General features: G+C 40.2%; 1 protein-coding gene across 3 annotated transcripts in view; it reads right to left on the bottom strand.

Moving 5' to 3' along the window:
- Positions 1-645: 645 nt before the first annotated feature.
- LOC132823822 (beta-1,3-galactosyl-O-glycosyl-glycoprotein beta-1,6-N-acetylglucosaminyltransferase-like) overlaps positions 646-12956 on the bottom strand; it is a 113514-nt gene continuing 101203 nt past the window's right edge. For all 3 annotated transcript variants that reach the window (XM_060837876.1, XM_060837884.1, XM_060837886.1), the window contains one exon: positions 646-3023. In XM_060837876.1, the coding sequence (XP_060693859.1) occupies positions 1595-2887 (1293 nt within the window). In that variant the 5' untranslated portion in view covers positions 2888-3023 and the 3' untranslated portion in view covers positions 646-1594. The remainder of the gene's footprint in view (positions 3024-12956) is intronic.

Below are 12956 nucleotides of genomic sequence, written 5' to 3'. Positions count from 1 at the left end.
ATGTCACCTAGACAGAGGACGAAACGTCTACAACACAAATTCCCAGCTCGGCGAACAGAACCACAACAATACTGAAAAAAGTCATATGTTGCCAAAGCTTTTCATCTTGCGATCATCAGGACAAACACAATAATGCTAAACTTTTGTTACAGATATTTAATATTCTTGCATTCGTACTGATGAGTACAAGATGAAAAGCTTTACCAGGTGTCTTTCATTTCAGCGTTGTAATTCTATACTCAAAGAGTGGTCAGAATATAAAACCTACTAACAAAGGGAATATGTCAGTGAATAGCATAGATGTATTTAAGTGGAGCCTAGATTAGTGTATGAGGGAGAAAGAAATAAAATATTTTTTCAATAGGTTGAGATGAAGTAGAATGGAGGATGGTTTAAATAGAGTATAAACACTAAAATTGATGATGGGGGGGGGGGTGTTCAATGGTCTATTTCTGTGTAGCTATTTCTATGCAAACTGGGTGTGCTATGTTCTTTCAGTATAATGTATTTTAAAAATGAGAACAGAAGATTAAGCTGCATGACAGTAAATTATTTTAACCACAGGTGTTAATATGCAATTGTTTGCATAACTTTTCCACTGGGTAAGTACTCTTTTACTTCCAGAGTTACATGAAACTGAGTCCAAATACCCTATATGCAAATAAATTGTAATTATTAAATTTGAATTGAGCCAGATTACAATTGAGGCTCACATTTCCAGACAATATTGGGTGCCATTAAGTTAGTTTGCTGAATATAATATTGATGTTTTTGAAAATAAGTGGCTTTAAACTAGTTCTTTTTTACAACCTATATAATTTAAAAAGCAATAATGCAAATTTGCATTTAGTCCTGCTGAATAATAATAATGACTTGGCCTGAAGTTTTCTCCTTTAAATATTCAATGTTATTTTAATTTGGCAAGGAAGTGCACATACATACTGTTCATTGAACACAGAGGCAGTGCTTTTAAAAAACTAGTCTTCTACTACATAAAGAACTTAATCTAGCATGTAGCCTGGTACATTTATGAGCCATCAACCAGTACCAGCCTGGCAAATTTGGTGGACTTACTCTTTTAAGGAAACTGAGGAATGTGATTGTTTTTCTCCATAATTATCGATCTGCAATTTAAATTCAGTAGCAGGATGAATTGGGGTACTCCTAATACTCAATGTGAGGTGTTTTACAAATCTCACATTCAATCTCGACTTACCAGTAAAGGCGGGACAACAAATGAACAGTTGTCCCAGTACCCAAGAAACAGGATGTCCACTTAATAATTACATGGGGCTCCGACTCTCACGCATTGTGGGTTTAACATGGATGGGCAGATTTTCTAGGCCTCAAGGGAAATGAGGTCAAGGAAATTGCCATTACAAAATAGCTTGTGGGTAGAGGAGCAGGAATGCTTTCTCTTGGCTTAGATTTTGCTCAGCATTATACTCCTACATTCAATATCAAGCCTGAATGCTTCTAACATACATGTTTTATAATGTGTTTGTAGATCACTAAGTTATGAAGAAAAACAGGCAGTCTCCCATTCTGTTTAGAGAACTGAGAATTCCCAAATTGAGATATTTCTTTAGGAAGATCATGCCTCAGTATAACTTAAAAGATTGCTAATAGCTTTATGTCTTAGATGCTCCTCTAAACATTGCAGTGCAATTCCATCGACTTCTGTGTCAAACTTATTGGCAAATAGGTGATGTTGCTGCAACATCCATTTCAGATCCCCTGCTCCAAATACACATACTGAACGGACATGTGCCCCAGTGCAAGGTGGATAAGGTGCTCCTTTGGAAATATCACCCTCAAGATAACTCCATTTTACTAGCCTTGCTAAAGAGTTCATGTCGGAGGTATCGTATTTATTATTAACAGGGACTGATCCAGGCATATCAGGCATTCTTTGCAGTGTTGCCCACATGTGTTCATCTGGACTGAAAGTATCCTTTTCCCATTCAATAAACTTTTGTATTTTAGGGCTTCTAAATAAATATTCCACAAAACGTCTACTGACAATGAAGTAGGCACTTCCTGAAAACATTGGTGTTTCAATTGGTGGAGCATTTTTATTCGTCTCTGTGTCCTTTAATTTCCCATTCACCACCTTAAAACTGTGTTTCCATCTCTTCTCTTTATGTGGTGCAGTCTTCTCTGTTTCTAAGCTGTTTGCCCCTTTTAAAGCCTTGAGTTTTTCCACCATTTCCAAATTGGTTTTTAAGGGAAAATCCATGCCACAAAGATTGATCAAGTATTTCCATGTTGAATTCTTTTGAAGTAGATCTTTCATGCAATTTACATCGGCCTGAACCCTGCTCCAGGATGCATAGGTTACATTTTCAAGCTGGCTGGCAACAAAAACATTGTCAAAGCAGGAGGCTATGCCCCTGACTGCATCCAAGAAAGTTGGAGATGACTTTTTATCAACGTGAATACAATAAAAATTTTGAGGTGCATATATCAGGCGTAAAAGTTTTCCAAACATGTCAATCCTGTGATGGATTACTATTGAATATGCTAATGGAAATTCTTCTTCCTCTTTGCTAAGTGGAAATGTGATATACCTTTGTAATCTGGTGAAGTTGGAGCAATGTTTGGTCATGTCTATGTAATCTTTCTCATTCAGCACAAGACGTTTTTTGTATATAACTGAGAGTGTCTGAAGTTTAGCCAGTTTTATTGACTCTTCATCTCCATTGATAACACCAGTGCAATTTACATAATATCTGGGGTCCTCTTCAACAAGCTCCAAATTTTGGTGCTCATTCACAGGACTCTTGTCACGTCTTATAAGAAATAGTAAGGTTATTGAACAGAAAATTCCTGTCAGCACCCATCGAAATTGCCTGTATCTAAAATATCGCAGTCTTCGGCACAACATTTCTGATTGCTTAATGTATCAAATTTTATTTCCTGCTCATCATCAGTTTCCTTTCCACTTAGCCAATGAAGCCTTCGCTGTAGAACATCATCTTCAATCTCAGATGTATTGATTCACATGAGACAGACTGAGACAACTATAAGAAAATACAAAGAAAAAGACAATCAATTGTATGTTCAATAAATAAGTGAAACTGAATTGTTGGGAATTCTAAAACTCTCTACACTGTAAAACATACACTGTAATTCTGACATTGAAAACATAAATAAAATGCTTTGAGAGAATTAAACACAATCAATAAGATAAACACTTTAACAATCCGATTACGTTTATAGCTCTAAGACTATTTTAATTCCTTGTTGTGATATAAAAATGAATAAGTATCTGTAACATTCCCATTGAGAATAAATATAAAATAACAAGTACAACAATAAAGTGACAAGTAAACTTAAACCTTCAAATAGTATCCAACCCTCAAAAAATTGTGAAGAACATTTTCAGCTTTGACTGCTTCAGGCTTGAGCTCTTCTATAGATACAAAGACATTCTTGATATACTTTTGAAGATAGATACTCAGAATGTAATTTTAATTATTAGGCAAAAACATGATGGATAGAACTAATTCTGAGTGTTACTCAGATAACATGAACAGTTGCTGCCTGTGGTGGTTCCCAATGCTATGTGACATTGTGGAAAAAATGTATTTATGTTTAATTTTGTAGGTTTCAGGCCACTCACTCCCACCATTCCAATTTTTTTTCAGTTCTGAAGAAGTCATACCAGGTTCAAAACATTAACTCTGTTTCTCCCTCCACTTATTACCAGACATCCATTTTCTCTATGTTTGATTCCAATTAAATATTGTGTTCTAAAGAAATATTCATTTAAAATGTATTGGATGAGGACAGCAAGTCTTACATGAAACAATGACAATGACTTAGATTATAAATTATTTCCACGTTGTGATGTGGATACACATTGCACTCCAATGAAATGGAGATGCATGGTCTATGAATTCCCAGCAGAGACAATGATTTTCCCAGAGACGTAAACAATTTCCTTATCACTTTGTCAAAAATACTTCCAATGGTCTACAGACTTGCCTCCTTCCTCAACACGTGATAAACGTAAGTTCAATGCATTTCCCCAATTCGGATTTCTACAACATTTTCATTCTCTTCATTATGCTTAATGTATATCTAAATGCCATTCTGAATTACTTTAACATTAATGAATATTGCATCATTAACATTCAAGAATTTGAGATTGTTTTCCTTAAAAGAGCAATTGTTTGTGTTAAAATGTTTGATCCAATTCTTTCATCAAATACTATGAAGTCAGATTGCATATTCACAATGAGCCTACTTCTGTGTTTTCCACAGAATCTTTCCACAGAATTCCACAATATCTTTAAGGTCAGATTAAGGATTAAAACTCAGGTACATTAACATGGCCTTCTTGAAATTTTACTACTCTTCAACTGCACAATACACACAGAGATTTAACTGATTGCTAATTATTAGGAACATCGGAATACCATCGCAGTACATTGTGTTCGAGAAGTATAAATCACTCAGAAATACATCTGAAAGTGGTGTTATTTGCATAACTGAGATTAACAAAAAGAGAAAGTGCTAGAAAGATTCAGCAGATTTGGCAGTTTCTGTAGACAGAGAAATGTTCATAAGTCCAATATTACACCTCTTCAGAACTTTTTCACTGAGCATGCCTATATGCTGAAAGTAAACAGCTCTCAATTGGCACATACAGAACAGTGGACAGCCATCCCTCAATTTAAGTTTGAAATCTACTCAGGTGTATATACGTTTCTGCTCTGGCTCTTTGATAGAATTTCTACAGCGTGGAATCAAGCCATTCAGCCCATTGAGTCTACACCAACCCTCCGTAGAGCATCTCTTCTATACCCACTCTCTACCCTAAATCTGCAATTTCCCATGGTTAATCTACCTAGCCTACATCTCCCTGTACACTATGGGCAATGTAGTATGACAAATCCACCTAACCTGCAGATCTTTGGACTGTGAGAGGAAATCAGAGCACCCGGAGGAAACCCACGCAGTTGGGGGACTGGAAAGCAGGGTTTGCTTCCTTTTATTTCCTTCTCTACTGCAGCTCAACAATGTCATTTAAGATAGGGAGGACTTAATGGATACATATTGATCGAGAGCTTGATTGAATTCATAGAATCCCTACAATGTGGAAACAGGCCCTCTGAAGAGTATCCCACCCATCCATTCCCCAACCCTGCTATCCTATATTTACCCCAACTAATACATCTAACCTAAACATCCCTGAACACTATGGGCAATTCAGCATGGCCAATTCACCTAACCTGCACATCTTTTTGATTGTGGGAGGAAACTGGAGCACCCAGTGGAAACCCACGCAGACACGGGAACAATGTGCAAGCTTCACACAGACAGACAGTTGCCTGAAGCTGGAATCAAACCAGGATCCCTGGTGCTGTGAGGCAGCAGTGCTAACCAGTGAGCCACCATGCCGCCTCAATTGAAGAATTGAATTGAATCAGGTCCTCCACTGATGTCAATTTTACCATGCTTCATGTATAATAAGATCAACCGCAGCAGGAAATGCCACCCTGACCCACTTGCCACATTCCCATCTACCATTTCAGTCACCTGCCCCATCCACTTGCCAGCCCACCTACCTGGCAGTTACCCACATATAACCCCATCTCACTCATCTGCCCCATTCATCTGTTACCTCACTCAACTGCCAACTACTCACTTACCATCTCACCAACCTGCCATCTCTGGGACTAGAGGGCTTGGGTTATAAGGAGAGACTGGATAGGTTGGGGCCAAGATGGAAGGGATGGAGTCGAGAGAGGACAAGATGTGTTTATCCTCTTGACTCCATCCTCTTCCCTTGGTTCAGTCACTTCCCACCTCTATGGGCAGCACGGTGGCACAGTGGTTAGCACTGCTGTCTCATAGCGCCTGAGACCCGGGTTCAATTCCCGATTCAGGCGACTGACTGTGTGGAGTTTGCACGTTCTCCCCGTGTCTGTGTGGGTTTCCTCTGGGTGCTCCGGGTTCCTCCCACAGTCCAAAGATGTGCGGGTCAGGTGAATTGGCCATGCTAAATTGCCCGTAGTGTTAGGCAAGGGGTAAATGTAGGGGTATGGGTGGGTTGCGCTTCGGCGGGTCGGTGTGGACTTGTTGGGCCGAAGGGCCTGTTTCCACCCTGTAAGTAATCTAATCTAATCTATATCTGTGACATCAACCACACCTGCCACCTCTTCAATAACTTCCAGTTCCCCAGACCCCTGTGCTTTATGGATGTGCAGTCCTTATACATGTCCACACCCTATAAGGATGGCCTCCAGGCCCTCAGCTTCTTCCTCTCCAACAGACCTTTCCAGGCCCCCCTCCACCAATACCCTCCTCCACCTTGTCGAACTAGTCCTCACCCTTAATAACTTTTCCTTTAACTCTGCCCATTTCTTCCAAATCCAGGGGTGGCCATGGGCATTCGGATGGGGCCCAGCCACACTTGTCTCTTTGTCAGCTGTGTCGAACAGTTCCTCTTCAGTACCTACACAGGCCCTGTGCCCCAACTCTTCTGCTGTTACATTAATGACTGCATCGGTGCAGCATCTTGCAGCCAGGCTGAACTGGAGCAGTTCATTGACTTCACCCACAACTTCACTTGTTCCATCTTGCACACCTCCCTCCCCTTTCTTGACCTCTCCATTTCCATCTTCAGCGACAGTCTACAGACAGACGTATACTATAAACTCACAGACTCTCACAACTATCGGGAGCACACTTCCTCTCACTCAGCATCTACAAGAATTCAATCCCATTCTCCCGAGGTCTCACCTCTGCCGTATCTGCTCAGACAAGGTGACATTCCACTCCCAAGCATCCCAGATGTCCACCTATTTTGAACAATATGCTCTGTCATCCAGACAGCCTTTTACCGCATCGCTTCCCCTCCTCGTTCCACTGTTCTAATCCCCCCACCTTCAAACGCAATAAAGACAGGATCCCTCACCTCCCACCCCACCAGTCTCCACATCCAATGCATCGTCCTTAAACAGCTCTGCTAACTCCAACTTAAACACATCAGCCATTGCTACTTGAAGACAGTGAGTTTGGTTTTACTGTTCGTTGCACTCTGCTCTGGCTTTCCAGTCTGCTGGCTATACCACTCCATTCCAGGTCTGCCAGCCATCATGCTCCGCAATGGTATGACAATACAGGGTGACTGCCATATCCATGGAGTTGGTTTCTACTTTTTCAGTTACCTGTGGTTTACTGCGGCCCGAACATATAGGGAACGTTCCAGAACCAAGGACCAGGCCCGAACATACAGGGAACGTTCCAGAACCAAGGACCAAGGGGTTTCCGGGAAGCTAAATTTCCCATTTAAATAATTGGTTTTGCTTCTAGCTGTGTATTTGGACTTCCGCAGTAGGTCTTGGAACTTATCCTCTGTGGTATGGGGGACTACTGTACCATTCTACTGTACCATTCTACTGTGGCAGGCAGAATGGAGACAGTTTGTTTGTCGATATATATTCAATCATGGACATAATTCTTTTTCTTTTTGTTGTTTATTACTTGATATGGAGATCTGACTCTTGTTTGTCCATTTTTTTGAATCATACCAATCATGAATTTCATCCCCTTGAAAACAATACCTTATCTATTGGTCGACCCCTAATTTCAGCTTAAAAAAAACTTCAAAATTTGACCGACACATGAATATATATGATAGTGCTCTAACAATAGGAACAGCATGCCTGCAAGTGCCCCTCAAGTGACACACCAAGCTGAACATTATTGCCATTCCCCCTTCATTTCTGGATTTCCAAACCCAACAGTATTGTGTGATTCAAGAGGAAAGCTTCCAGCTACCTTCTCAAGGACAATATGGGATGGTAATAAATTCCTGCCAAATAAGTGGCATTCATGTCTCATAAATGAATAAACCAAACTCACTGTCTTCAAGCAGTACTGGCTTATATGTTTACATTTAATAAAAACAAAAGATTTAAGTTCTAAGAAAAAGCAATTGGACCAGAAACATTAACTTTGATTTCTCTTCACAGATGCTGCCAGGCCTGCTGAGGTTTTTCAACAACTTCTGCTTTGGTTTATGTTTATGTATAAATAATTTGTGGCCTGTGAGCAATTAGCAAACCATCATATGTGTAAAAACAGTTGTTTTCAACTGCAAATGAATTTAGCAAATGTATTCTCTTAGCTTCATGACAAACTTGTTTGCACAGTGTCCTTTTCTCTTTCCCTCTGTAAATCAATTTTAATAGCTATTTTTCTTTGAAACTGGAAGGATCATTAAGTAGACCTCTCATTAAAAAGGTAACTATCACCTCCAATCATCTACAAATACTGCAGGATTTTGATAGTTATGAATCATTTTCATTTCTAAACCCAATTTGAAAAGTAGTCTCAGCCAATACTGCATTTTAACCTAAATCAATGTATTTCCAATACTTACACATGCTAGTCACTGATACATGCCAGTCACTGACAGTACGAAAAGGGAGGAGGTTGGTAAAGGAATGTACAGATTGCATTCCTAAGCACCAATAATCAGCAAGAGGATACATACTTTTCATGGGAGTCAATTCCATTCTCAGTGAAGGGAGAAGAGTTAAGTGACAAGCAGGGAAGAGGCTCCAGTCGAAAGAGCCAGCTAAGGTAATTTATTTTGATTCTTTTAAAACAGAAGCCTTCTGGTCAGCATCAATTGTCAAGTAGTGCTGTGGCACTAGAGCATTTCTCAGGCATTTCAGTCAAAATGTAATCATTTTTAAAGACATCATGAGCTCGTTAGTAAACTTTCAATGGACTTTGTGTTTTGAACCACATTGGGCTGTATTGCTTTCATCAGGCATATTGAAGATCTTAGAACTCCACATTTGATAACACAGGCATGCTTTAATATATCTGTTCCTAAGCATCACATTTGATATTCTAATCTATCCAAAATACAATATTTGTACCTTTATTTCTGTTTTATATTACCTTAGTTAGATAAACATGTTGAATGCTGTAAATAGTTCTGGCCTCCAAATTATCAGTAGGAGGTGAAGAAAGTGCAAGATATATAGAACATCTGCATAGAGCATACAGCATAGAACATAGAACATTACAGGCCCTTCAGCTCTTGGTATTGTGCCAACCGTTTATCCTATCCTAAGATCAAACTAACCGACATACCCACCATTTTACTACCATCCATGTGCTTATCCAAGAATGGCTAAAATATCTCTGATTCTACTATCTCTACTGGCAGTGCATTCCATGCACCCACCACTCTCTGTGTAAAGAACCTACTTCTGACATCTCCCAAAACCTTCCTCCAGTCACCTTAAAATGATGACCCCTTGTGATAGCCATTTCAGCCCTGGAAAAAAGTCTCTGGCTATCCACTCTATCCAAACCTCTCATCATGTTGCATACCTCTAACAAGTCACCTCTCATCCTTCTTCACTCCAAAAAGAAACCCCTAGCTCCTTCAACCATTTTTAATAAGGCATACCCTCCAATCCAGGCAGCATTCTAGCAAATCTCCTCTGCACCATCTCTAAGGCTTCCACATCCTTCCTATCATCAGGTGACAAGAACTGAACACAATATTCCAAGTGTAGTCTAACCAGGGCTATACAGAGCTGCAGCATAACTTCGCGGCTCTTAAACTCAATCCCCCGCTAATGAAAGCAACACACATATACCTTCTTAACAAACCCTTTCAGCTTGGGTGGCAACTGTGAGATATCTATGGATGTGGACCCCAAGATCCCCCTGTCCTTCCAATAACCCTGCCTTTAACCCTGTCATCTGCATTCAAATTCGATCTTCGATAATGAATCACTTCACTCTTTTCCAAGTTGAACACCATGTGCCACTTATCTCCCCAGCTCTGTATCCTGTCAATGTCCCATTGCAACCTACAACAGCCCTCCATACCTTCCATAACTCCACCAACCTTCATGTCATTGGCAAACTTACTAACACACCCTACCATTTCCTCATCCAAGTCTCTTATATAAATCATAAACAGCAGAGGTATTAGCACAGATCCCTGCAGAACACCGATCTCTACACTGAATATTTTTCATCCACTACCACCCTTTGGTCTTTTTGGGCCAGTCAATTCTGTATCTAGACAGTTATATTTCCCTGTACCCTATGCATTCTTACTTTCTAAATGAGCTTATGATGGAGAACCTTATCAAACACCTTGCTAAAATCCATATACACCACATCTACTGCTCTACCTTCGTCAATGTGTTTTGTCACATCCTTAAAAGATTCAATAAGGCTTGTGAGGCATGACTTGCCCTTCACAAAGCGACTTCTAATTAAACTATGCTTTTCCAAATAATCATCAGTCCTGACCCTCAGAATCCTCGCCAATAATTTGCCCACTGCCAATGTAAGACTGACTGGTCTGCAATTCCCAGGATTACCCCTTTTCCCTTATCTTAAACAAGGGAATAACATTTGCCACTCTCTAATCATCTGGTACTACTCCAGTGGACATTGAGGACACAAAAATCATCACCAAAGGCACAGTATCTCTTCCCTCACTTCTCGTAGTAACCTTGGGTATATCTCATCTGCCTCAGAGGACTTACCTATCCTCATGTTTTTCAAAATTTCCAGCACATCATTCTTCTTATCAACAACCTATTCAAGCATATTAGCCTGCTTCACGCTGTTCTCACAAATGACTAGGTTCCCTTTCACTAATGAATACTTGAAGCAAATCAATCATTAAGGAGCTCCCCTACTTCCTCTGACTCCAGGCACAAGTTCCCTCCACTATTCATGATCAGCCCTATCTTCACTCTGCCCATCCTCTTGTTCCTCATATAAATGTAGAACACCTTGGGGTTTTCCGTAATACTACCTGCCAAGACTTTTTCATGCCCCTTCTAGCTCTCCTAAGTCCATTGTTCAGTTCCTTCCTGGCTACCTTGTAACCTCTAGAGCCGTGTCTGATCCCTGCTTCCTCAATCTCAAGTAAGCTTCCTTCTTTCTCTTGACTAGGTGGTCCCAATCTCTTGTGATCCATGGTTCCTTCATCCTACCATCCCTTGCCTCAGTGGGACAAACCTATTCAGCACTCACAGCAAGTGCTCCCTAAACAACTTCCACATTTCCCTGAGAATGTCTGCTCCCAATTTATGCTCAACAGTTCCTGCCTAATAGTACCATCATTCCCTCTGTCCCAATTAAATATTTTCCCATACCGCCTGATGCTACCTCTCTCCAAGACTATTGTAAAGGTCAGGGAGTTGTGACCACTATCACTGAAATGCTCTCCCACTGAGAGATCTGACACCTAACCTGGTTCATTGCCAAGCACCAAATCCAATATGGCCTCCCCTCTAGTCGGCCTATCTACACATGGAGTCAGGAATCATTACTAGACACATCTGACAAAATCTGCTCAATTCAAACTACTTGCACTAAGGAGGTGCCAGTCAATATTAGGGAAGTTGAAGTCACCCATTAAAGCAACTCTGTTACTTCTGCACCTTTCCCAAATCTGTCTCCTGCTCTGCTCAGTGTCTCTATTGCTACTGGGACGTCTATAGAAAATTTCCAATAAGGTGATTGCTCCTTTTCTGTTTCTGAGTTCCACCCATACTGACTCAGTAGACAAACCATCCTCTATGACCTCCCTTTCTGCAGCTGTGAAACTACCCTGATTAGCAATGCCACTGTCCCACCTCTTTTACCTCTCTCCCTATTTCTTTTGAAATGTCTAAAGCCTGGAACATCCCAACAACCATTCCTGCCCCTGTGATAGCCAAGTCTTGAAATGGCCACAACATTGTAATTCCAAGTACTGATCCATGCTTTAGGTTCATCCCCCTTATTCCTGACACTGCTTGTGTTAAAATAGACACACTTCAACCAATCACACTGACTGCAACTTTGCCCTATCAACTGTCTATCCTTCCTCAGAGACTCTCTGTATGCTGTTTCTGGCTGTTCACCAGCTACCCCATCCTCTGATCTGTAGCTCCAGTTCTCATTCCCCTGCCAAACTAGTTTAAACCCTCCTGAAGTGGTCTAGCAAACCTCCTGCCCAAGATAATGGTACCCAGTATATTTGTTACAATCTTACAGTGCTGAGATAGTTATCAGGAAAATTAAAAGCTGTGCAGTCTTTCTTGAAAATGTTGGATATTTTAAAAAAAAACTCATGTTTTTTATAGCTTTTGTGTGACCATCAGGTTTCTTCAAGCACTTTACTGCCAATGAAGAGGATTCATAGAGAAGCTGCAGGACAGAAAGTCGGCTTCATCCTGTCACATCATTGCTAACATTCTCCTGGCTTTTTTCCCAAAGCCGTGCACATTGTGGCTTTTCAGGTAATGATCTGATTCCCTTTGATTGCCTCGATTGACCTGACCTCTACCATACCCTCAGGTGGTAGTTTCTAAATCCTAAGCATTCTTTGTGTGAATTCTTTTCTTCATTTGCCAACATTGATTAATTTACCTATTAGCTTGAATCTGTACCCTCTGATTCTTGACCCTTCACTAATGGGACCAATTTTTCTGTATCTACCTGGTCTAAAACACTCATGATTTTGAATATTTCTATCAAATCTCCTCTGAACTTTCTCTAAGGAGAATATTCTAATCCATCCATGTAGCTAAACTTCCTCATCCCTCGAAATATCCTGGTGAATCTTTTCTACGGTCTCTCCTTCCTAAAATATGTTGGCCAAAACTAGATGCAATTCTACAAATGAAGTCAAATCAGTATATTCTATAGATTTAATAAAAGTTTTTTTTTATTTTTACTCTGCCTCAAGTTGCCATTTGATTTATTAACCGCATTCTCAACCTGTCCTGTCGCTTTCAACAATTTATGCGGATATAAATTCTGATTCTTTTGTTCCTACACCTGATTTATAATTATACTTTTTACTTTGCATTGTCTCTCTGCATTCTTCCTACCAAAATGGGGGTTGCTTTGTAATGTTGGTTTGTAATGCAAAGTAATGTCAACAGTGTGGGTTTAATTCC

This window comes from Hemiscyllium ocellatum, chromosome 2 (assembly GCF_020745735.1).
Source record: "Hemiscyllium ocellatum isolate sHemOce1 chromosome 2, sHemOce1.pat.X.cur, whole genome shotgun sequence".
NCBI lineage: Eukaryota > Metazoa > Chordata > Chondrichthyes > Orectolobiformes > Hemiscylliidae > Hemiscyllium > Hemiscyllium ocellatum.
Note: the sequence above shows the minus strand (reverse complement) of the source record. Positions and strands in the feature narration are given on the sequence as shown.